This window comes from Bufo gargarizans, chromosome 10 (genome assembly GCF_014858855.1).
Source record: "Bufo gargarizans isolate SCDJY-AF-19 chromosome 10, ASM1485885v1, whole genome shotgun sequence".
Lineage (NCBI taxonomy): Eukaryota > Metazoa > Chordata > Amphibia > Anura > Bufonidae > Bufo > Bufo gargarizans.
The window spans coordinates 81,992,666-82,018,048 of NC_058089.1; the positions used below are offsets into that span (position 1 = coordinate 81,992,666).

The 25,383-nt window shown below is 42.3% G+C and overlaps 2 protein-coding genes across 2 annotated transcripts in view; one reads left to right on the forward strand and one right to left on the reverse strand.

Annotated features, from left to right (window-relative positions):
• Positions 1-8,143, forward strand: part of SLC38A8 (solute carrier family 38 member 8) — a 38,934-nt gene extending 30,791 nt beyond the window's left edge. The window contains exons 6-10 of the mRNA XM_044271070.1: positions 4,229-4,343; positions 4,986-5,133; positions 6,064-6,263; positions 7,290-7,341; positions 8,022-8,143. Coding sequence (XP_044127005.1) covers positions 4,229-4,343; positions 4,986-5,133; positions 6,064-6,263; positions 7,290-7,341; positions 8,022-8,124 — 618 coding nt within the window. The 3' untranslated portion in view covers positions 8,125-8,143. The remainder of the gene's footprint in view (positions 1-4,228; positions 4,344-4,985; positions 5,134-6,063; positions 6,264-7,289; positions 7,342-8,021) is intronic.
• A 2,142-nt stretch (positions 8,144-10,285) lies between these two features.
• Positions 10,286-25,383, reverse strand: part of NECAB2 (N-terminal EF-hand calcium binding protein 2) — a 137,782-nt gene continuing 122,684 nt past the window's right edge. Inside the window, exons 9-12 of the mRNA XM_044269282.1 lie at positions 14,753-14,865; positions 13,095-13,172; positions 12,322-12,413; positions 10,286-11,101 (exon numbers count right to left, since the gene is read on the reverse strand). Coding sequence (XP_044125217.1) covers positions 11,073-11,101; positions 12,322-12,413; positions 13,095-13,172; positions 14,753-14,865 — 312 coding nt within the window. The 3' untranslated portion in view covers positions 10,286-11,072. The remainder of the gene's footprint in view (positions 11,102-12,321; positions 12,414-13,094; positions 13,173-14,752; positions 14,866-25,383) is intronic.

The following is a 25,383-nucleotide window of genomic DNA, read 5'->3' on the forward strand; positions in this document are numbered from 1 at the left end:
AAGATTTCATTTTTCAGCACGACCTGGCACCTGCTCACAGTGCCAAAACCACTGGTAAATGGTTTACTGACCATGGTATTACTGTGCTCAACTGGCCTGCCAACTCTCCTGACCTGAACCCCATAGAGAATCTGTGGGATATTGGGAAGAGAAAGTTGAGAGACGCAAGACCCAACACTCTGGATGAGCTTAAGGCCGCTATCGAAGCATCCTGGGCCTCCATAACACCTCAGCAGTGCCACAGGCTGATTGCCTCCATGCCACGCTGCATTGAAGCAGTCATTTCTGCAAAAGGATTCCCGACCAAGTATTGAGTGCAGAACTGAACATAATTATTTGAAGGTTGACTTTTTTTGTATTAAAAACACTTTTCTTTTATTGGTCGGATGAAATATGCTAATTTTTTTAGATAGGAAATTTGGGTTTTCATGAGCTGTATGCCAAAATCATCAATATTAAAACAATAAAAGGCTTGAACTACTTCGGTTGTGTGTAATGAATCTAAAATATATGAAAGTCTAATGTTTATCAGTACATTACAGAAAATGATGAACTTTATCACAATATGCTAATTTTTTTAGAAGGACCTGTACTTTCTAGATTTCTTGCCTTAAAAGAGTCACTTACGGAGAATACATTCCTCTGCTGATGTTGGTGATGAAAAAAACTGCAGTATATGGGCAGAGGGAGGAAATGGCACATATTAATATATTGGCTACTTTCACACTAGCGTTTTTGCTGCATCTGGCAGGGTTCAGCAAAAATGCTTCCGTTACTGATAATACAACCATCTGCATCCATTATGAACGGATCCGGTTGTATTATGTTTAACATAGCAAAGACAGATCTTGAACTCCATTGAAAGTCAATGGAGGACGGATGCGTTTTCTATTGTGTCAGAGAAAACGTATCCGTCCCCATTGACTTGCATCTCAGGATAGAAAGCATGCTGCAGTTTGCTCTCCAGTATGAGAGCGAAATGGAATACATTTTGGAGCATTCCGTTCTGTTCAGTTACGTTTTGTCCCTATTGACAATGAATGGGGACAAAACTGAAGCGTTTTTTCTGGTTTTGAGACCTTATGACGGATCTCAATACCGGAAAATATTAACGCTAGTGTGAAAGTAGCCTAAAGGGGTTGTCATAGGTATTTTTCCTAAAAAAAAAGCAGGAAAATTTTTAAATAATAAAACAAAAATTATGCTTGCCATTCCGAACCCCCTCCCTCCAGCTCCGTCGCTCCTCTCCGCCCGTCACTGCAGCCGTGATGTAAATTACATGCTGTTTACCACACGTGATAGAGGCAGCAGATCAGTGGCCTCAGCTATATACCGGGAGAGGATGGAGTGGCCGCACTGGGACAGGGGCTTCAGGATGGTATAATTTTTTTAATGAGTGTTTTACAAGGCTTGTGTCATGAAACATATTCATACAGTGTCGGACTAGGGTGCCTAGGGCCCACCAGTGTAATTCATTCTGGGGGCGCACGGTACACCTACATGCAAATACTACCTGCTCACATAGCTTTCAATTGTGCCGGTCATCTAATAAACCTTATTTCTAAATTACTGAGAGATCATAAACACTTATTTAACCCCTTAAGGACCTCTGCCGTATATGTGGCGGAAGTCTGGTCCCTAAACATGGCTGAAGTCTGGTCCCTAAACATGGCGCCTGCTCGCATGTACCGCCATAGCTGCCAGGTTTCAGCTACTTTAAATAACAGAGACCCCCATAAGGCTAATCGCATACATTTTACCATTCAGATGCCATGGTCAAATAAAAGTAAATAAAAAAAAGCCTTTTCACAAAATAAAGTAAAACCGTCATCTCATCCCACAAATAATGAGCCCCTACCTAAGACAATCGCCCAAAAAATAAAAAACTATGGCTCTCAGACTATGGAAACACTAAAATGATTATTGTGTAAAACTTAAATAAATTAAAAAAGTAAACATATTAGGTATCCCTGCGTCAGTAAGAACCTGATCTATAAAAATAGCACGTAATCTAACCTGTCAGATGAACGTTGTAAATAATAAAAAATATAATTAATGCCAAAACAGCAATTTTTTTGGCAAATTTTCAATTTTAATCCATTTTTTACAGTAACAAAGTAAGGGTTAACAGCCAAACAAAACTCAATATTTATTGCCCTGATTCTGTAGTTTACAGAAATGCCCCATATGTGGTCGTAAACTGTTGTACGGGCACACGGCAGGGCGCAGAAGGAAAGGAACGCCATATGGTTTTTGGAAGGCAGTTTTTGCTGGACTGGTTTTTTGACACCATGTCCCATTTGAAGCCCCCCCTGATGCACCCCTAGAGTAGAAACTCCAAAAAAGTGACCCCATTTAAGAAACTACACCCCTCAAGGTATTCAAAAATTGATTTTACAAACTTTAACCCTTTAGGTGTTCCACAAGAGTTAATGGCAAATGGAGATGACATTTCAGAATTTCAATTTTTTGTTACTTTGCCTCACAAAAAGTGTAATATAGAGCAATCAAAAATCATATGTACCCTAAAATAGTACCAACAAAACTGCCACCTTTCCAAAATGGGGTCACTTTCTGGAGTTTCTACTCTAGGGGTGCATCAGGGGGGCTTCATATGGGACATGGTGTAAAAAAAATCTGCCTTCCAAAAACCATATGGCGTTCCTTTCCTTCTGCGCCCTGCCGTGTGCCCGTACAGCAGTTTATGACCACATATGGGGTGTTTCTGTGAACTACAGAATCAGGGCAATAAATATTACGTTTTGTTTGGCTGTTAACCCTTGCTTTGTTAGCGGAAAAAATAAATGAATAAAATAGAAAATCTGCCAAAAAAGTGAAATTCTGACATTTCATCTCCATTTTCCATTAATTCTTGTGGAACACCTAAAGGGTTAACAAGGTTTGTAAACTCAGTTTTGAATACCTTGAGGGGTGTAGTTTCTAAAATGGGGTCATTTTTGGGTGGTTTCTATTATGTAAGCCTCACAAAGTGACTTCAGACCTGAACTGCTCCTTAAAAAGTAGGTTTTGGAAATTTTCAGAAAAATTTTAAGATTTGCTTCTAAAATTCTAACCCTTCTAACGTCCCCCAAAAATAAAATGTAATTTACAAAATGATCCAAACATGAAGTAGACATATAGGGAATGTAAAGTAATAACTATTTTTGGAGGTATTATTATCTATTATAAAAGTAGAGAAATGGAAATTTGGAAATGTTTCCACATTTTTGGTATTTTTTTTTATAAATAAAAATGATAATTTTTTTACTTAATTCTACCACTGTCAGGAAGTACAATATCTCACAATGGCATGGATAAGTAAAAGCGTTTAAAAGTTATCTCAACATAAATTGACACTGGTCAGATTTTCAAAAAATGGCCTGGTCCTTAAAGGGAACCTGTCACCGGGATTTTGGGTATAGAGCTGAGGACATGGGCTGCTAGATCTCCGCTAGCACATCCGCAATATCCAGTCCCCATAGCTCTGTGTGCTTTTATTGTGTATAAAAACCGATTTGATACATATGCAAATTAACCTGAGATGAGTCAGAGCTTGAAAATATGACTCTTCTCTGGTCACACAAGTAAGATATGACTCTTTTATGTTAATTTGCATATGTATCAAATCGTTTTTTATACACAATAAAAGCACACAGAGCTTTGGGGACTGGGTATTGCGGATGTGCTAGCGGCCATCTAGCAACCCATGTCCTCAGCTCTATACCCAAAATCCAGGTGACAGGTTCCCTTTAAGGTGAAAATGAGCCCGGTCCTTAAGGGGTTAAATCTATGTCAGCCTTCTTGCTGGCGTGGATTTAAGCCATTTTCTATGCCAAAAATGGGCTGCCAGCTCGCACACTTATCCACCCATGCCATGACCCCTTTTCTCTCCACTTTGGAAAGATAGCGTGAGCGGGCAAAAGTCACAAATATCACTGCACAAATGGTATGCGACAAAAGTTTGCAACCTATTTACACCACTTTTGTTGTGTAAATAGATTAGTAAAAGTCCACTAGTGTGTTTTTGTGGTGTTTTCCTTTTTTTTTTTCAAAACCTAACATGATCTGGGTATGATGTGTTTTTTTTTCTGCCTATGATCTGACCATCTTCATCTGACTACACCCATACAAACAGTGCCAGTTGTCAGAGCATACTGCAGTTTCCTGTCACCATTGCATCCTGCTAGTCCCTTAAGCAATGTTCTAAAATTCTGTTCCTGTCTTCCAGTGCCATGAAGCTTGTATAACTATCTACAGCAGTATGAAGAACAAAGGTCTATCAAACTGGGTCATGGTGTCTGTGGTGTCCATGTTGATCTGTCTGCTCATTTACTCTCTAACAGGTAGAGAAAATAAAAATCTCTGAATACAGAAATCTCCATATGGTCACTTTTTCATGGGTTGATGATCAGGAACGTCATTGCCCTGTGTAAGCCATGCCACTGATCACCAAACAAACGAGCAAACACTTGTTTGTTGAGTGATTGCATCATTGAGAATGTATGTTTGTCGTCAGCCTCGTAAATTGAACAGGTGATGTTTTGTAGACAATTGAAGACTTTATGGGGATGAATGATTGCTCATCTCCATGCTGAAGGTAATCGCTGCCTATATGGTCAGTGCAGATAACCATTGCCGATCAACAGGTTATTCTTTTCACTTTTATTTTTAGACCCCCTTGGGGACTTAAACATACAGCTTTAGTACTGCAGCCTCTGGTAATTTTGGCGTCTTCCTATTAAGTAGTTTACAATGGCAGGCTGGACGCTTTCACCGGATTCCAGTCTGCCATAACAACCGATAAGCACCCCACAATTTGACTAAGGGGGGGGGGGGGGGGGTTGGTTGCCGACCGGAGAACAGAGGGGCCTCCTCCCTCGGTCTAACCACTCAGATGTATTATAATTTTTTAATACAACCAGAAAGAAACGTGTCCTTTCGAAGCACTTGACATGACTTGTCTTTCTCCCTTCCTTCACCTTCAGGCATCTATGGGTTCCTTACATTTGGGGAAAATGTAGCAGCTGACATCCTGATGTCCTACCCAGGGAATGACGCTGTTGTCATAGTAGCCAGACTACTGTTTGCCATCTCCATTATCACCATCTACCCAATCATACTTCTACTGGGAAGGTAAGCTTTAACTGGTATTGTAGCTGCTAAATGGACACTACGGGGAAATGGTTTTCCAATGTAAGGCTCCATTCAGACGTCCACACTTTGGGTCTGGATCTGTTCCGTAATTATGCGAAATGGGTGCGGACTCATTCATTTTCAATGGGGACGGAAAAGACAAGACAAGAATAGGCATTTCTATTGGGGTGCCGGCCCGGTGTTTTGCGGATGTGTGAATGGACCCTTATTCTCCAATAAAATAGTACTCTTGGAATGATATAAAACGGATGCCAGCAACCTGTTAGGAAGACTGGTTGTCTCCACTTGCAGAGCTGCCTAGGGAGGTGAGGCCTCACTGCACTGCTCAACAATAGATGGTAATGATGTGATCCTGCCTATGATATGCAATTATGGCTGAGCAGCCTGACAGGAAAACTCACCAATATGTAGAATATGCAAGTGCCAAAGGGTAGTAAAACCCCACCACTAGTGTTGAGCGAACTTGTGTTTTAAGTTTGACGTCTAAAGTTCGGGTTCCGGTTATCGAAAAATCGCGTTATGGATTCCGCTACCATAGACCATAACTTGGTCCGTGGTAGCGGAATCCATAACGAGATTCTTCGATAACCCGAACCCGAACTTTAGACGCCGAACTTAAAACACAAGTTCGCTCAACACTACCCACCACCACACCTCCGTAAGCAGCTCTGCAAATGGAGGCAACCAGTCGTACTCACATTCTAGAACAGGATGCTTGTAGCCATTTTTAAATCATTCTTGGGGAACCCCTAGGGAAGCAGGCTATATGGACTATAATAACCTGATCGCAGTATTCCACTGATTGGGCCCTACAACAATCAACTTATATAGGATTTTAAACGGGGTACTGTTGTTCAAAAGAAAATGTTTCATTAAGAATCCACATTTTTCTGCTATTCCTTTTCTTAGAGCGGTCCTTCTAGAAGCTTGGATGGATCACAAATACATGACTGCATATGTAACCGCTTCCTATGAACGAATTGTGCGGGTCACACTGACTGTACTCTGGATCCTGGTTACGCTCATCATTGCTTTGTTTGTTCCGGACATCAGCGAGATCATCTCAGTCATAGGGGGAATCAGTGCTTTCTTCATCTTCATCTTTCCAGGCAAGCTTACTCCTAGCCCGTAACCAAAAGAACTACTGCTGAAATGGTCATATTAAAGAATGGCGTCAATTTAAAGTGTGGCTACTTGCACACCTGTTATAAGGTATCTGGCAGGCTATTCCGGCAGAGGAACAGTTTGCCGGAGTTCACCGTATCCAAAATAGCTGGTTAGGGCGGTGCACTGCTGGACTTAATTAACTACAATGGGAATCGGCAGGGATTCGACCAGTTTCTGGTATGAGCGCTAGGTTTCCTCCGGACAAAAACCGGTGCATGCACTGGTTCTTGTCTGGCTGAAACCAGACTCTCATGCCAGAAAACGGCCTGACCCCATTACAGTCAATGGGCTCAGGTGGTGAACTCAGTGGTATCTGGCTTGGTGGGATCCAGCAAACTTGCTCTCCACATGGTTTGGCACTGGATTAACAAAAGACTGACCTGTTACACAAGAAGTCAGGCATGTGGTGCAATTCTCCTAATTTGTATGTTGGGTAATATGTTGCTACGTAGAGAAGCTCAGACATTTACGGCTTATTCAGATGGCCGTATGAATGAGTCTGCATCCATTCAGCAATTTTACGGAACGGGTGCGGACCCATTCATTTCAATGGGGTCGCAAAAGATGCGGACAGCACACAGTGTGCTGTACGCATCCGTGGTTCTGTTCCACGGCTCTGCAGAAAAGATAGAACACGTCCTATTCTTGTCCGCAATCGCGGAGAACAATAGGTATTTTCTATTATGGTTGTGGCCATGTATGGTTCACAAATTGCGGTGCGCACACAGCCGGTATCCGTGTTTTGCGGATCCGCAAAGCACTACGGATGTCTGAATGGGCCCTTAGAATGTTATTGCTATCGACTCTGTATTGTCACTAGTCACCACCGCTTACAGATTATTTTATATACAAGCCACTGCAACAGCGCCCCCCCACCTCTTACTGCTAATGTCTTTTGTGGGCATAGTTTTATATGACATTCATATCATGACTATAATTTTCACAAATATATTTAATATCATTTATAGGACTTTGTCTGATTTGTGCTATGGAAACCAAAGTAATGGAAAAGAGGAAAAAGTGAGTGCTATGGTATAATGTTTGTATATGTGGGAGTAACGGTCAGGTGCATTTTCTTGAGTTCTAGTGAGGCTACATTCATATCTGAGGTGGAGGTTCCATTACGAGCCTCCTTCGCAAATTCCAGCAAAAAAAGCAGAACATGCAGTGGCATTTTATCTGACAAAATGATGGAAACTAAAACGGAGACCTGACAAATCCCATTCTAAAGGATTATGCATGTGATCAAACAAATGCAGCTTTAGGTTCTCTAGTGGGAATGTTATAAATGAAACATTGAATTGCATGTTGAACATTTTAAAATAAAAAATAAAAAAAAGTCTCACAATAAAACATATCTGTATAATCATATTTGTACTGTTGCCTGGAATAATTAAAATCTCAAAAGATCCTTGCAATAGCCTAAAATAAAAAAAATATCATGTTCTTCTCTCTCTCCTGTATCCAGTGCCACTGGTCCGGTTATCAAGCCATTACTTATTTACAGACGTGCAGGGATATGGCACAGTGACTGCTGCAGCCAATAATTATTTTTTTCTTAAGCCTCAAAAACAATAACAATTTTCATATGAGGGTTTTGTACATCACCTCTTATTAAGAGATGCGAAAAATGCTATGTCTCATCTGGGTGCTGGTAGACAAATGATTTCTAATGTCTGGTATGTGTCTCCTACTTGCAGATCATGCCTCATTGCCTGGGGGATCATCTCTGTTCTCTGTGGAGCCTTTATATTCGGGCAGAGCACGACCATTGCTGTTATGGAACTTTGGCATAAGTTCTGAGATGCCGTGCCGGAGAAGCTGGTGTATGTGTGAAATGTTCTTTTGTATTTTATTATTTAAATGGTTACTAGCTTTTCACATAACTTTGCATAACTCAATACAAGCGACCATAAGAAAATATGTAATATATCTTATCGGAGATAATGACTTGTTCTAGAGTTATCAGTTGTTTCTTTCTCTCCCCTTTTCTAAAATGACTTTGTCTATGAAAATCATGAGAAATTAGTCTTGGATGACTGCTTCTCACTGAATGATCAGGTTACATCATCCCATACAAGTCTAAGGAGAGGGCAGGGGGGGGAGAAGTCATCAGAAAATCAGTAAGACACACACAGTCAGAGACTGCACAGCTAAATAGACAGTTTCTGTCTCAGCCCAAGTGCTATATTCAGATCCATGCAGGTCAGTACTTCTCTGTAATATCTTCCATGATCCTGGGGCTGCTCCTCAGCGAGCGTTAGAGGAGAACGTGCTTCAGAACTTTCTACTTTCTGTTAACAGTGGATAGGAGCTAGTTTCCACCCACCAGATCTGGGAGAACTGCAAACTAGACATACAGCATACACAGGGTAAAACTGCTAAACTGCAGGATACAAAGCATATAATGGACAGAAATTGTGTTATTCCTCATGTAAACACACTGTACTATTGATTAATACAAAGTTTGTTGAAAGGTTAGATATGTTTTAAGTTAACTGTATATCCTTTTAAAAGAATAAACTGTTTTATTTCCAGAAATCTTTTTGCTGAGGTTTTTATGAAGCCACAATGCTCTTCTATCTCCTACAGAAAATGTTATAGTTTGCAGGTGTAAGGTGGAGTAAATGGTTGGATTTTCATAATTTACTTTATGACTATCAGCTAAATAGCACACATTCATTATGCTGCAAGAAGCATGGAAAACCACCCCTGAACTGAACTGCAGCAAGAACAACTTGTCCTAATACATCATCTTATAAAAATTCTTGTCAATCAAATAAACTTATGTATGGCTAAAAGGTTGATTGGGCCACTGCCTGGCCCTGTCAATGAAAGCAGCCAGGGAGGGGCAGATCACAGAAATGAGTACAGCATGGATGCAACCAGAGCAATGGTGACACCTTAATTGCACCAAAGGCCTAATTTCCATGTTAAGAAAAAGTATCATAACTCGGGAATGGAGCATCAGATTAACAAAAGAAAAACAGCATTTTAATCAGGTGAAACACAGCGTGTCTATGCAAGCAGTTGGACATGGAGGTCTCTAGTGATGGATTCTCTGTAAAGAAGTAATTCATTTTGTGAGGCATCTGCCCTGATGATGAAAGGTGACACCCAGCAAATTGGCAGTTTTCCCACTGACAACCTGTTTGTCAATGGACAACCATGTCATACATGGTTGCTCCAAGTTCTTCAGAGCAACTTTCACAGCAGCTCTTTACTCCAGCCAAGGCTTTACTGCACACTAGCTCTCATGAGTTCCATCCTTTCATTTGTTCATAATTGTCAAAAGTAGGGTAAGAACCCAGCACGCAAATGAAACAAACTGAAAACAATATAGGAGAAGCGAAGATTTGAGCGCAAGTGTGTAAGCAGCCAAAAAGAGGAGCCCCCCCTTCCTGACCTGCATTTCCCCTGGAGTAAACCGATATAAACCTTAAAGGTTCAGGTTTTCCCAGAAGATTCAATTTTTCCTCAATATAAGCCAACAAACCCCCAGAGACGGACGTAGCTGTGTGTCATTGTCATTACTTGAAAGTTTTCATGGCTCCATCATAAGTGGCTCTGGATAACGTCCATTAACTTTTTTTCACTCGCAATGTCAATCATGTTTTATGTTATTTAGGTTAAATTTTTTTACTGAAAGTGACGGAACATCAATACTTTTACTAAGGGTACATTCACATCTACGGGAGGCTGCTCCAGCAAAGATCAACCTGTTGGATTTTGCCAGATCCGACATTGTCAGATTGTACATTTCACTACCGAATCCACATAATGGGGTTTGGCAGTGAGCCGGCAGCTTTCCGGCATAAATGCAACTGTTTTTGTCCTGCCGACAGCCGGCATTTGTCCCAGATCAGGCATGCCACAGATGTGAACGTACCCTAAGAGTAAATAAAATCGCTTAGAATTAAAATGAAAGAATCCAAAGTAGTGCCAAGACTTTTATTGGGTATGATCTTGGCTGTACATAGCCTGTACAATTCCTTTGGAATGACATTTTCTAGCAAGTTGCATTGCACTATTAAAACCCATACGAATAGTGATCAGTTTACAGAGTTATAGAATATCAAACATGACAGAGAGAGGGGAAAAAATCCACATTCCTGCATATCATTCCAGGATGTAAGGAACTTTAGTACCAGCTCCTTTATTCGCCCTTTGCATCTAGCCATACATCACTGGATGACGCCAGGGGAACCAGAGAGAAAATGTTGGCAGATGGATGGTACAACCTGAACTAAAAACATGAACATATCTACCACAACGGTGTGTACGTTCCAAAACTAGAGGCCAGTAATGTAAAAAGTTAATATTTTCAGCTGGCTCACTTGTATTTCTCCTAAATATTTACTACTCTAAGTATTGCCTTCCAGAGAAAATCTATCTACAACAATGGTAAAGTACAAATGCAAGAGGTTTCATCATGCATGCACAAGAGAGATCTGTGCTACGGCCCTATTAGATATCCCCTAGGTTCTCTTGTTGCTCAAAGTTCCTTTACTCATGTTAAATATATTTTTTGAGGCATTTCAAAAGTGGGATATTGGTTCTAGGAAGATTTCCCTTTTTCACAAGCAAATACATTCCCCACTATGTGGATTTAAGAGACAGCACTTGGAACAAAGTCATCAGGAGGAGACACATCTCATCTAGAAGGTTTTTGAAGGCTCCTGGTGAAATACACTGCTCGGAGAGCCAACGATGCCACAACCAGACTCTGCTCAACTTCACAAGCGGTACAGTCAATCTCGACCAAGGGTGCACCAAGCAGCTGCAAATAAACAGAAAATCATGATTTGTAAATGGAAGCTTCCAATAATTTCCTCTTCTACAGCTTGTGGGCCACTCAGGGCTGTTTCTTTCACTTGGCACTAGAGGTCTATTCCTGTATGTAGACAGCCCTGAAAGAAAAGAGCCCTAGGCTCTGAATGGACTTTAGTTGGTGACTTAGGCCTCATGCACACGACCGTTGTTGTGTCCCGTGTCCGTTGTTCCGTTTTCCGTGATTTTCTGCGGACCCATTGACTTTCAATGGGTCCGTGGAAAACTCGGCTAATGCACTGTTTGTCATCCGCGTCCGTGTTTCCAGTCTGTGTATTAAAAAAATAGGACCTGTCCTATTTTTTTCACGGACAACGGTTCGCAGACCTATTCAAGTCAATGGGTCCGTGAAAAAACACGGAGGCACACAAGATTGTCATCCGCGTCTGTTTTTTTTTTCTATAATTTGCAAGGCAAACTTGACTTAGATTTTTTTTCTATTTCCTCCATGTCTGGTGATCCTCCAAAAATCAAGGAAGACACACGGAAAAAAAAACGGTCACGGAACAACGGAACCCCGTTTTGCGGACCGTGAAAAAATACTGTCGTGTGCATGAGGCCTTAGTCAACGTTCAACACTTATATACATGTGATACCAATCTATAAAAACTGATAGATAGAAAAATACTAAGAAATTCTCCATGGAGAGCTGAACCCGTTACATTGACCTTGGCAAATCGGGATATTAATGGATAGATTATTTTGCCCATAGGGTCTTGAAATCCAAATCGAAAGCGTTAAAAATAGATTACATGTTAAGATGATGCACATTTGGTGATTTTTATGTCAGATTTCGTATGCGATTTTCCATTTAGTCATTTCACAACTTTATTTCCTGCAAGTCAATAGAAAATAATGGCAAGCGAAATGCAATCTGTGAACCTGGCCAAAACAAGAATCCACTTTATGCACAGTCCTATGTTGAGGAGCAATAATACACATGGTCAATATTTTGGACTGGTGACGGTATGAAGTTTGATTTAAAGCTTTGTGAGCTCCCCCTAGTGGCTGCTGCAGATAGCTAGAACTGTAGCAATGAGTTATATGGCTGTTAGATGGGAGGCACTATACTGGCATGGTGTGTGGAAGTGTACCATGTATTTACAGGCATGTAGGCAAGTAGAAAGCCACTTTATATTATGTCATCTATAGGAGGGCCTTAGGACTTACCTGGCACAAACATTGCAGAGATGGATTCTGGCTGGGTCAGTGTATCCACCTTTACATGCTGGAACTTTTTACAGGGTCCACTCTGAAGATGCCTAAATAAAGACAGACCATGAGTACTATCCTCGCCACACATTTATCTTCATTTACATCAGTTTTCTGGCATAAATGAAGACAGAAATCTACGGCAGCTCTGAGCTGTAGTATTATTCTGGTTAGGCGCACGGACTGTAGGAGGATGCCCCCAATTTATGATGAGGCATCATAAATTTGGTGCATCCTGACAGGCGCAGAAAGCTCCAGTCTTGATAAGCTCCCCCCATAATTATTACACTTTCACTGTCATCCAGATTTCCTGAGAACAGATATGAGACAACTTCTGTTAGGACAGGGGCCCATTTGCTGCTGCAGCCAATGACTGGCCTCAGCGGTGATGTGTCCCCAAGCGGCATGTCACTGCTGAGTCATGGGCTGCTTGGGACATGTCACCACTGATGCTAGTCATTGGCTGCGCACATGAACCTGTCCATGCAGAATTTGTCAGGGTGGGGTAGGCGTAGACTGGAAGCCTAATGAGGAGAGCCTGGAATCCAGGTTGCCAAAACAAGTGACAGGGAGCAGGTAAGTATTGACATCCTTTTGTAAGGAAAGATTAAGAAAAACTGTTCCATAGCAAATTAAAAAGCATACTTGTCTTATGAGATAAATGACTGCCTAATATATTACTTGCCTAATAGCTATTTTTCATGGCATAGGCCATATATCATCATACTAACCTCTTCCACTCCCCCTCTTCCTCCCAGAATTCATAGACAATAAAAGTATTGGTATCTGGTATCCGCACAGCAGTTACACTAAGGAAGGCAGAAGCAAAAACACAGGAGAAACTATAAAAGAATTGTACATTGTACATTAAAAAGAACCAATTCTCTTGCTCTTATGGGGTCAATGGAGAGACCCCTTCCTCATGGCCTATATGTATGTACTAAGGGCTCCTTCTCTCCAGAAGCTAGTTATATTGGGGGAATGAGTCAGGAATCAGTCTTAGGGCTCATGCACACGACCGTTGTTGTTTTGCGGTCCGTTTTTCATGGATCCGTTGTTCCGTATCTGAGTTTTTTTTTTCTATGATTTAAGTCCTCTTCCGTTCCATTTCACAAAACATATCCGTATGGTTTCTGTATGCGATCCGTTTTTTGCAGATCGGAAACGGAAACAGTAACTTATTAATCACCAAACACATGAGCAATATGGGCTGTGCATAGCATTTCTACAGTATAGATCTGCAAAATACAGATAAAATACGGATGACATATGAATTTCTTCCCTGTGCGTGCCGTATTTTTTGCGGACCCATTGACTTGAATGGGGCCTCGGACTGTGATTCGTGGACAATAATAGGACATGCACTACTTTTTTGGGGAGCGGAAATACGGAAACGGAATACCTTCCGTTGTTTTTGCAAACCCATTGAAGTGAATGGTTCCGCAAAAAAAAAAGGAACGGAAGCGGAGAGAAAATAAGTTTGTGTGCATGAGCCCTTAGTGCCATTCTACCGTCTGTCCTGTTGTGAATCTTATATATACACTATAATTCTAGACATGTATCTTAAAAGGGGTGGTTGCTTTAGAAAACCCAATTTTGAATATTCTATTAGAGAATTCTGCCTCTGTTGGGCAGAGTAGAGAGCGCCTACAGACAGATTCTTGAGGACACAGCATGCCCATGTATTACGGGTACAGCCCTCTGATTTCAATTGGTGATGTGTAATGCTTCACTCACCATGTGGTGGCCTGGCAGGGTGAACATACACAACCATGTGGACAAGAGGTGCCTCTTAAAGGCTATCACCTTTGGGGGCAATTTTTTATTATTATTGCAAAGTACTCATTTTGAGCTAAAAATATTTTTTTAATTGGTCTTTATTAAAAATATGGCGTCCTTTTTTCTGTACTTAGCTGAGATGCTCTAGAAGCACCCCTTGGATTTACTGTCTTTTCCGTCAGACCAGGAGCTGACGGACTCCTTATCTCTGCTCTCTGACATTATAAACACTCATTATAGCTAAGTTCTTAACCTACTGATAAGAATGTGGATCAAATAAGTGTTTATAGATGACCGGCACAAAGTGAAATTACCAGTCACACAGCTAGAAAAACAGTTAACCCTTTGTGACAGATTGGCTCAATATTTTTAATAAAGGCCAATTGAAAAAAAGATTTTTAGCCAAAAATGAGTAAAATGCAACCATAAAAAAATTTCCTCCGATGTGGTGTATATAGCCTTTAAAAAAAAGCACAGTGTCAATAATTCAGTCATCCTGGTGGGATCCACTCACATTGTATAGGGCCCTGTACTAGACATATCATACATCCTGTCTATATATGTCTACATGGTCCTATCATACATGTCCCATTAGATGAGGTGCACTCACTGGAAGCATTCTCCTTGTCCTGATACATTTTTTAGATATTGTTTCAGAGAACTGCAAAAGTCGTTCACAAATTTCTGGGAAACTTGCATTTCCTGTCGCACCAAGTAAAGGTACTGAAGAGGGAAGTAGAAGAAAGGTGGTTAAATGACATGAAAGCAAGGAGCAGTACAGGGCATTGGTTGTATGTAGACAGAAGCAACTTGTTACAAACACATACATTTAAAAATTAACAATATAACTGGAAAAGAAAATAAGCTTCAAAAGGGGTTTCATAATTTTAAAGGGGATAAGTCACCTAGAATTTTTCTGCCAGTTAAAATCAGACGTGTCACTGACCCTGGTTTTTAACATAATGAAAGATAGCATGGCAAATTTTATTTGATAGTGCTGGGTCTACCGTTCCTTTCCTAAGATGCATTCCCTGGCTTTGTAGTCCACCAGCAGTCCATGCATCAGGTCTTTTGTATGCAGAGAGGCCAACAAAGAGCCATGAGCTGCATCGATCCTTTGTTGTGTTTGTCTACATAATTGTAATGTCCTTTTATTGTCATTGCATTTGATTAGATTTTATATACTGTAGACTAAACTATTCATTGTCATGGTGATCTAAGTATGGGTTAGAAGAACAGTTGCAAGGATTTCTAGGTCTTGCAGTCCTAATACGGAGTGGGTTGTCCCACAAAAAATATTCAGCAGTTTTCAAACAGCACCTGGATCTGAATACTTTTGTAACAGCATGTAATTAAAGAGGACCTTTCATGAGAGACATCCAAGATGGCGCTGGAGGAGAGGCGGTCTTTCCTCCTGAGCGCGCGACATCGCCGGACCTCCAGCATAGCTCCCCAACTCCGGCTCTGTGGTGCACTGTCTCTGACCCGGCGCTTCTTGCCCAGTCGGAGCCGGGAGATCATCCTTCACCAGCCAGCAAGACAGGGCGGACTCTGGGTCTGGAAGGAACGCGCCGATCGGTGAGTCGCAGCTCCCCCTCCTGCTCTACACCGCCGGAGCTTTCTACTTTTTCTCCCTCCTCCCCACGGGATCCCTCGCAACTTAGTGCCCGCCAAGCAGCTGGGACTTCACCCTCATACAGGGTCGCACAGAGCTCCCCTGCAGCCCCAGTAGAAGACGGGGAGATAACGCTACTAGCGCTAGCAGTGTCCAATACAGCCCTCACTGATACCGCCATGCGGGACATGCTGATCCTTCAGCGGCGATCCATGCTGCTGGACATAAAGTCCATTATTGCACCTCTGCGCTCTGACATAGACGAGCTAGGGGCCAGAACAGATCATTTGGAAAATAAATTTGGGGACTTCGCTACCTCGCACAATACCCTCATTGATTCCCACACAGAGCTAGAGGAGGAGGTGGAAGTTATTAAGGCCAAAATGGCTGAACTTGAAGATAGGCGCTGACACAACCACATCATTAAGCTACGAGGGATTCCGGAATCGGTGTCTCCCAAAGAACTTCATGACTATGTGCTTTCTCTTCTCAAAGCAGCTCAGCCAGACTGTTCAGACCGAGATTTGGAAATTGACAGGGCGCATCGTGTGCCTCATCCTCGGCATCTTGATGACTCACCTCCAGCCAAAGTCTGCAAAGACTGAACAAGAGTACACTGATCCATGTTTCACGGCGAGTATATCTCGCTTTCAGGTGCTTTACGTTATACGGGTTCTGTCACCCTAACCTGCTTTATTCCTAGGTTGCAGACGGGACATTTAAGCGGTTAGGACCCCTTGCCATGCTGAGAGCCGTGACGTGGTGCATGATGGGCTCCGATATATCCATCACTGGTATATATTGGCGAAAGTCTCAGCTTTTAACATCTTCATTTGTGTCTTGCCAGCATAGTCAGTGTTATATCTGTTTGGTGCATTCTTTCTCTGTGTTTCATATGATTGCTACATTCTGTGTAGTTTGCTCTTGTGGTGCATGTGGACCGCGCCGACATCCTCCATTGTATGCATATTTTGCAGATTTCTGCGGTCCACATGCGGTCGGGTTGCTCCCCCTAATTGAGGACACGCCATTGTGTCAGGGGTTGAGCAGCTCCTCCAAAATTGCCACTATAATTTTTTTGTTTTTTGGTTTCTGCCTTGTTAGATTTGAGTGTGTTTGCCTTTACCTGGCATTCAAACACTCCTTTGCACCTGGTAACCTCCATCACATGGTCTGGTGTGGGTGTGGCTTGCAGCCTGGCTTCATTCACATTGCACAACCGCAGCATTCATGCTGGGCGTTTGTGGGAAGCTTTGCTGCGAGCTGAATTATATCACCCCCAGACCGTGTTCACACCATAGTTAGAGCAGCGGTTAGGACCCCTTGCCATGCTGAGAGCCGTGACGTGGTGCATGATGGGCTCCGATATATCCATCACTGGTATATATTGGCGAAAGTCTCAGCTTTTAACATCTTCATTTGTGTCTTGCCAGCATAGTCAGTGTTATATCTGTTTGGTGCATTCTTTCTCTGTGTTTCATATGATTGCTACATTCTGTGTAGTTTGCTCTTGTGGTGCATGTGGACCGCGCCGACATCCTCCATTGTATGCATATTTTGCTGGGGTTAGTCGATTTCTGCGGTCCACATGCGGTCGGGTTGCTCCCCCTAATTGAGGACACGCCACTGTGTCAGGGGTTGAGCAGCTCCTCCAAAATTGCCACTATAATTTTTTTGTTTTTTGGTTTCTGCAGACGGGACATTTGCCCTACTCCCTGTATTGAGCCTTTCTTAGGCTTGTTATGTTCTACCTTTGTTTAAGTCTGTTGTTCTACCTCCTGTGTTCTTGGGGGTTAAGTTCTCTAGGTGCTCATACAATGCCTGTTTTTTCTGGTGCTGCCTACGTCCTTTTGATGCATAAGTCCTCGCTGGGAGACGTTCTGTGTCTGGTTTCTCTCTTTTTATCTGCTAGTAGTATAATGCCGTTTATTTTAACCTATCATGGTAATTACATTTGCTAGCATAAATGCCAATGGCTTAAACAGTCCAATGCGCAGAGCATACCTGTGGAAAGAATCTAACGTATTACATTGCGATGTTTCGGGGTTTTAGGTTGAGGCATATACAGTTTCCACATATTTTTCAATCGCATTTTCACTCCAAATCTAGGGGGGGTCATGTTAGCTATTAAAAATATGGTAGCATTTTCCCACGTAGCTGATTATATAGACCCCCATAGATGGTTTGTTATACTGATATGCACTCTCAATAATGTACTATTTACCATAGTGTCTTTGTATGCTCCTAACCATGGCTAAATACACTTCTTTCGCAAGTTAATGAAAGTGGTCCATAAGAAAGTACAGGGAAAACTGGTGATCTGTGGTGATTTTAATCTGACATCAGATCCATCTGTGGACACTTCCTCTTCCTCATTGCGGGCCGCCCCTTTCCTCGCTACTACTTTCTGGAAGAAGGAGCTTTATGACGTTTGGCGTATCCACCATGCGTCTGCTAGAGATTATTCATTTCATTCTGGGGTTCACAATGCGTATTCCAGAATTGACATGTTTCTTGTGGATAGAGCACTTCTCCCTTACGCTCAAGACTCCTCCCTAGAAACGATCAAATGGTCCGACCATGCAGCTATTACCTTGGCGGTTTTACTGGTATTACTGGTTGCCTACTCTTGACAGGTGCATTAATGTCTTTATTAGTTTTAAAATTTAACTTTTATTTTTACTTTCTTAATAATAAATTATGGACGTTTTATTATCTAACCTACTGTATTAAAACTGCCTCCTGGACACCCATATGTGTGCTTCTATTATTTATTTATTCCCTTTTGGCACTGTTATTGCAGTAGTAGTAAATTAGTTGCAGTCACTCTCTTGTAGCTGACCATTAATGGTTGTTGCTGATGGCTGTATAAGTGCTTTATTTGTAACCTTATACTGTGAACTATAATAATTAGAGGCTGGTTTTGATTATTGGAGCTGTTTAGTTGTTTGTAGAACTGACTACTTGCTACTGTTTGTCTGGCCCTTATTACTGTGGCCGCATGCTACACTCGCTTCCTCATGAATTGATAGTTCCACACGTGTATAAATTTCGTTACTTTTTTTGTAGTGCTGCTACTGTTTCTACTGCTGCCTACTGATTGTTTGTTAAATATTACTATTGCTGTAGAAATGTTGCCATTGTCCTGGATTTAAGTTTTGTCACACCAATAGCCGAAACCCTCACCTCATCTATCCCTCCTCCCAGGAGAAGGTTTACTCCCCTATAGACATTGCTAACGGCTTTCAAACATACTATGCTGATCTTTATAATTTAAAGGACTCCCACCCTGCCCCAGCGGAGCTGGACGAGCTGGTCAGCTCTCATCTCCGTTCCTTACATTTACCCACACTAACTAGTTCCCAGCTTCAGGACCTTAATTCCCCAATCACTACCGAGGAGGTGGAGGCTGTGATTGCGTCTCTTGCCAGAGACAAAGACCCTAGCCCTGATGGCTTTGCCAACCACTATTATAAACATTTTAAGCAGAGCTTAGGCCCCTATTTAAGAGACTTCTGTCAAGCTGCGATGTTCTCTGGCTCTCTGCCGGCGGAAAACCTGCAAGCCCTTATTATTACCCTCCCTAAACCTGGCAAATCCCCTGATAAACCCCCACATTTTAGCCCCATTTCTCTCTTGAATCAGGAAGTCAAAATATATGAGAAATTATTGGCCGCCTGTTTAACTAAAATTCTCCCTTCCATTATTCATGTGGACCGGGCCAGCTTTGTCCCGACCCGCCAGACCTACTATAATACGAGACGTCTGCTAGGTTTTTTACATCATGTTCATGCACATGGATTCCCACATTGGCCCTGGCCCTGGATGCCGAGAAGGCGTTCGACAGACTTCGTTGGTCGTTCGCCTTCTCGGTGCTTCAGCAGTTGGGATTCAGTGGCCCCTTTACTCACCAACATTAGAGCACTTTATAGTAACCCTACGGCTAGAACGTTTGTAAATGGAGCCCTGTCGGATGTGTTCGCGCTCACGAATGGCACCAGACAGGGTTGTCCCCTATCACCCGTTATCTTTATAATAGCCATGGAACCGTTGGCTCAGGCGATTAGACAAGACACCAATATTTCAGGGGTTGCTGTGGGTGGCTGTTCCCACATCATCTCCTTATACGCAGACTTAACTCCTCCAAAACGCAAGCTCTACCTATTAACATACCAGAGGCCTTGGTGTCGACTCTCCACACTACTTGGATATTTGATTGGCAACACCGCAGCATTAAATACTTGGGCACTAACAGGTCTCATTCCCCATCCCAACTGTACGCACTAAACTACTATTCTCTCCTACTTTGCACAGAAAAGGAACTCATAGACTTTGCTAAATATGACACTACGTGGATGGGTAGGATTGCTACATTTAAAATGTTTATCCTCTTTAAGTTTTTATATTTGTATCGCACCTTGCCTATAATCCTCCCGGAAAGGTTATTTTCTCGAGCACAAGCTTTACTTTCTAAATATATTTGGGAAGGAAAATGACCTAGGATTGCGACCAGGGAATGGCGTATGGGAGGTTTGGCGTTCCGGATCTGAAACTGTACTATATAGCTTCTTTGGTCTCCATGCTGAAGAGTTGGGCTCAGTTGTCTTTAAACTTACCTTGGGTTCATCTGGAATCATCACAGGCCGCCCCATACTCCCTGTTGGAGTTGTTGCATTTACCATTTTGGAAGATTCCCACTGCTAAGGGTCTGAGCCCGATGGTGTTGGTGTCTCTAAAGGCATGGTCCACGTACCATGCATTGGCAGATGCTGATGACCCTCCCTCACTTGCTTCCCTACCCTTCTCTTTGCTCCAGGTCTCTGCTCCCTCACTCTGATCTGGCGCTTTGGGTCTCGGCCAATATATGCACAGTGGGGGATATACTAGATCAAGGGGTATTGCAACAGTTCCTATCGATATGTGAAAAGTTTTCCATCCTGAACAGGGAGTTCTATAAATATCTCCAGATCCACTATTTGTTACAGGGCTTGCAACCTTTGGGGGTAAAACTATATAATCTAGCCAAACTATATGATTCTGGCAATTCGAAGGGACTGAAGCCACCGTACAATTACCTTCTCCAGCTGACCCACTTTAAATGCTCTGATCCTAGGGCAGCTTGGGAAAGAGATCTGAACATGTCTTTCTCTGAAGCGGATTGGCTTCATGCCCTCAGAATGATTCCTAAACACTTGAAATACACATCCCATGTAGAATCAACGTTAAAAATGGTTCTTCAATGGTATTATACCCCGGACAGATTGGCGCTTATGTATGCATCTGTTTCTAACCGATCTTGGAAAGGTTGCGGATGTAGGGGTACCTTGTTCCATATCCTGTGGCTATGCCCTAGTATCCAAGAATATTGGTCCGCTTGCTGAGACCTGAGTTAATCTGGTCCTTCTATTTATAGGAGTTGACCTCCTGCCAGCCTCCCAGAGGGCTTTGTTCTGTATATTTTGTGTTACGGCAAAATTGCTGCTGCTACGGAAATGGAGAACCCCTGACACACCAGACCTCGCTGACTTAATATCTGCACTCAACACTACTTACTCTTATGAGAAGGTTATTTCTATGGGCAGAGGGGGTATGTTAGATTTCAACTAAACTGGAACCTTTGGTCGACCCCTTGTATTGTTCCCCTCCTTAGAGCCCCCACAGGCCTTTTTTGATCCCAGCTAGTATCCCAAAAGTACACATTTGGCTTTGTCGACTTTTGTTATTGGGTTTCTTGGACTCTGTTTAGGTAGCCATTTTCCTCTGCGCAACTAATACTCTTCCCTTCCAGGCATTACAAGTTGATTATACACTTATTAGGTTCTCCCTTCTAGGTGCACCATTTTGGTTACTGTTGTCAAGTTACTATTTAATTTTCTTGTATCTACAGTACAGACCAAAAGTTTGGACACACCTTCTCATTCAAAGAGTTTTCTTTATTTTCATGACTATGAAAATTGTCGATTCACACTGAAGGCATCAAAACTATGAATTAACACATGTGGAATTATATACATAACAAAAAAGTGTGAAACAACAGAAAATATGTCATATTCTAGGTTCTTCAAAGTAGCCACCTTTTGCTTTGATTACTGCTTTGCACACTCTTGACATTCTCTTGATGAGCTTCAAGAGGTAGTCACCTGAAATGGTTTTCACTTCACAGGTGTGCACTGTCAGGTTTAATAAGTGCCATTTCTTGCCTTATAAATGGGGTTGGGACCATCAGTTGCGTTGTGGAGAAGTCAGGTGGATACACAGCTGATAGTCCTACTGAATAGACTGTTAGAATTTGTATTATGGCAAGAAAAAAGCAGCTAAGTAAGAAAAACGAGTGGCCATCATTACTTTAAGAAATGAAGGTCAGTCAGTCCGAAAAATTGGGAAAACTTTTAAATTGTCCCCAAGTGCAGTCACCAAAACCATCAAGCACTACAAAGAAACTGGCTCACATGCGGACCGCCCCAGGAAAGGAAGACCAAGAGTCACCTCTGCTGCGGAGGATAAGTTCATCCGAGTCACCAGCCTCAGAAATCGCAGGTTAACAGCAGCTCAGATTAGAGACCAGGTCAATGCCACACAGAGTTCTAGCAGCAAACACATCTCTAGAACAACTGTTAAGAGGAGACTGTGTACATCAGGCCTTCATGGTAGAATATCTGTTAGGAAACCACTGCTAAGGACAGGCAACAAGCAGAAGAGAATTGTTTGGGCTAAAGAACACAAGGAATGGACATTAGACCAGTGGAAATCTGTGCTTTGGTCTGATGAGTCCAAATTTGAGATCGTTGGTTCCAACCACCGTGTCTTTGTGTGACGCAGAAAAGGTGAACGGATGGACTCTACATGCCTGGTTCCCACCGTGAAGCATGGAGGAGGAGGTGTGATGTGTGGGGGTGCTTTGCTGGTGACACTGTTGGGGATTCATTCAAAATTGAAGGCATACTGAATCAGCATGGCTACCACAGCATCTTGCAGCGGCATGCTATTCCATCCGGTTTGCGTTTAGTTGGACCATCATTTATTTTTCAACAGGACAATGACCCCCAAACACACCTCCAGGCTGTGTAAGGGCTATTTGACCATGAAGGAGAGTGATGGGGTGCTGCGCCAGATGACCTGGCCTCCATAGTCACCGGACCTGAACCCAATCGAGATGGTTTGGGGTAAGCTGGATCACAGAGTGAAGGCAAAAGGGCCAACAAGTGCTAAGCATCTCTGGGAACTCCTTCAAGACTGTTGGAAGACTATTTCAGGTGACTACCTCTTGAAGCTCATCAAGAGAATGCCAAGAGTGTGCAAAGCAGTAATCAAAGCAAAAGGTGGCTACTTTGAAGAACCTGGAATATGACATATTTTTAGTTGTTTCACACTATTTTGTTATTATGTATATAATGTCACATGTGTTAATTCATAGTTTTGATGCCTTCAGTGTGAATCTATAATTTTCATAGTCATGAAAATAAAGAAAACTCTTTGAATGAGAAGGTGTGTCCAAGCTTTTGGTCTGTACTGTATATGCATCGGGTATGCCCGATATATCCCTTGTAATTGTAAAACTGCAATAAAAACTATTGAAACGAAAGAGGACCTTTGATGGGTCCAGACTTTATAAACTAAATAGCAGGGTATGTAGGGCATACAGCGGGGATCTAATAGCGCTTACAATTTTTTCTGGGTGCCGCTCCGTTCGCCCACTGTGGTCCCCGTTAAATTCTCCCGCCCTGTACGCTAATTTTTGCATAGGAACAGAGAGGAGGAGACTGCCCTGTTTATCAATGGGCTTCTCCTTCTCCCTGGCTGTGAGCGGTCCAATCGCAGCAGAGAGCATCACAGCCAGGGAGAAGGTGAGTTTTTTTTTCTCCCTGACTGTGACGCTTTCCGCTCCGATTGGACAGTGCTACAGCCAGGAAGAAGGAGATGCCCATTGGGAAACAGGACAGTCTCCTTCTCCCTGTTCCTATGCGAAAATTAGCGTACAGGGCCGGAGAATTTAACGGGGACCACAGTCGGCGAATGGAGCGGCTCCCAGAAAAAATAGTAAGCGCTATTAGATCCCCGCTGTATGCCCTACATACCCTGATACTTAGTTTATAAAGTCTGGACCCATGAAAGGTCCTCTTTAATTACATGCTGTAACAAAAGTATTCAGATCCAGGTGCTGTTTGAAAACTGCTGAATATTTTTTGTGGGACAACCCAATCTGTATTAGGACTGCAAGACATAAACTGTTCTTCTAACCCATATGGACATGTGAATAGACCCTTATTTAATAAAAAGTATCTGTATAGTGCCACCTGCTGTTTGTTTTTGTTTTCTTATTTCTCTGTCCACCTCAGTGAGGTGGTTGCACATGCTCAGTTCCATTCTTCAACTGCCTACTGAGCTGTGATAGGTTGCAACAGAATACGCCCCTTGAGCTATCAGCCTAATATAAATCTAGCAGAGCAATGAATGGGGAGATCTCTGGATCCATGTGAGGTACAGGGCTGGTTCTAGCTTTGTTAGAAATAGGGTGTCTTTACTTTAATCATGGGGTAACCCGTTTAAAGATTTCTGTATTTAAACTAATATACTGAGAAGCTTATTGTTTTATTATATATCACATTAATTCAGTCAAGATAAATGTATATTATGTGTGCAATCACAAACAAGTGATAGATCATGATTTCAAGATAGCCCAACAGCACCTTGTCGGGACCTTGAGTGGGACAACTAAACTGGCATTTCTCCGATGTGGGAGAGGCAGTCAAGCGTCTTCCAGGCCTACAGGCAAGGAGATGTTTCTCTGCACAGGATGCAAAGTAGGGCAGTAATTGCACTACAGTATACCTAGCAACACCATCACGTGTGAACTAAAGACTAAGCATTGTGGATAAAGTGTTGTGATTACCCCCAATTAACTCAAGTCATTCCTAAGATGTTAAAGATGGAGGATCTGTGTAAGGACTCAGAGACTATAAAAATGCTAGGAGAACAGTTATGAGATGGTGTAAGCGCAGGAAGACTAAAGACCACCATACACATTAGTGTATTGTCGGCCTAACCTTCTGAGAATGGAAGTCTAATGTGTGTGGGGAGCTCCCGACTACCTTGACAGATGAGGTTGGGGGAGCAAAGGATCTGGATACAGTTTGTCCCCTTCTCCCACTGAATACACATTCACAAACCAAACATGGGTGTGCAGGCCAACAGCTATTGAATGTGTATGGCGGCCTTTACAATAAATACAAACCATACAATAAAGTGTGCAAAAACAAGAAGGAAATTTTTTTTATGATTGGCGAAGCTGAAGGGAGGTTGGCAAACTGGCTCAACTTTAGTTGGGAGATACCCCATACAGAGAGAGATGTAAATGATCAGGCAATCCTTTGTTCCCGATCATTGCCCGTGCATCGGCCTGTGTAAAAGGGTTCAAAGTCCTTTATCTATTCTGTAATCCTGTTTTGTGCTGTCTGAAGCACTGAGATATTAAGACAATTGTGTCTGACTACAGGAATTGTAGAGCAGCAACTCACTAACATTACACTAATATGTAAGACTAAAGATATACTCGGGAAGAGAGCGAATTGCTTAAATGTCTCCTGTAATTCCTTGGCAGGGGTAGATAATGGAGCAAGGGCTACAGG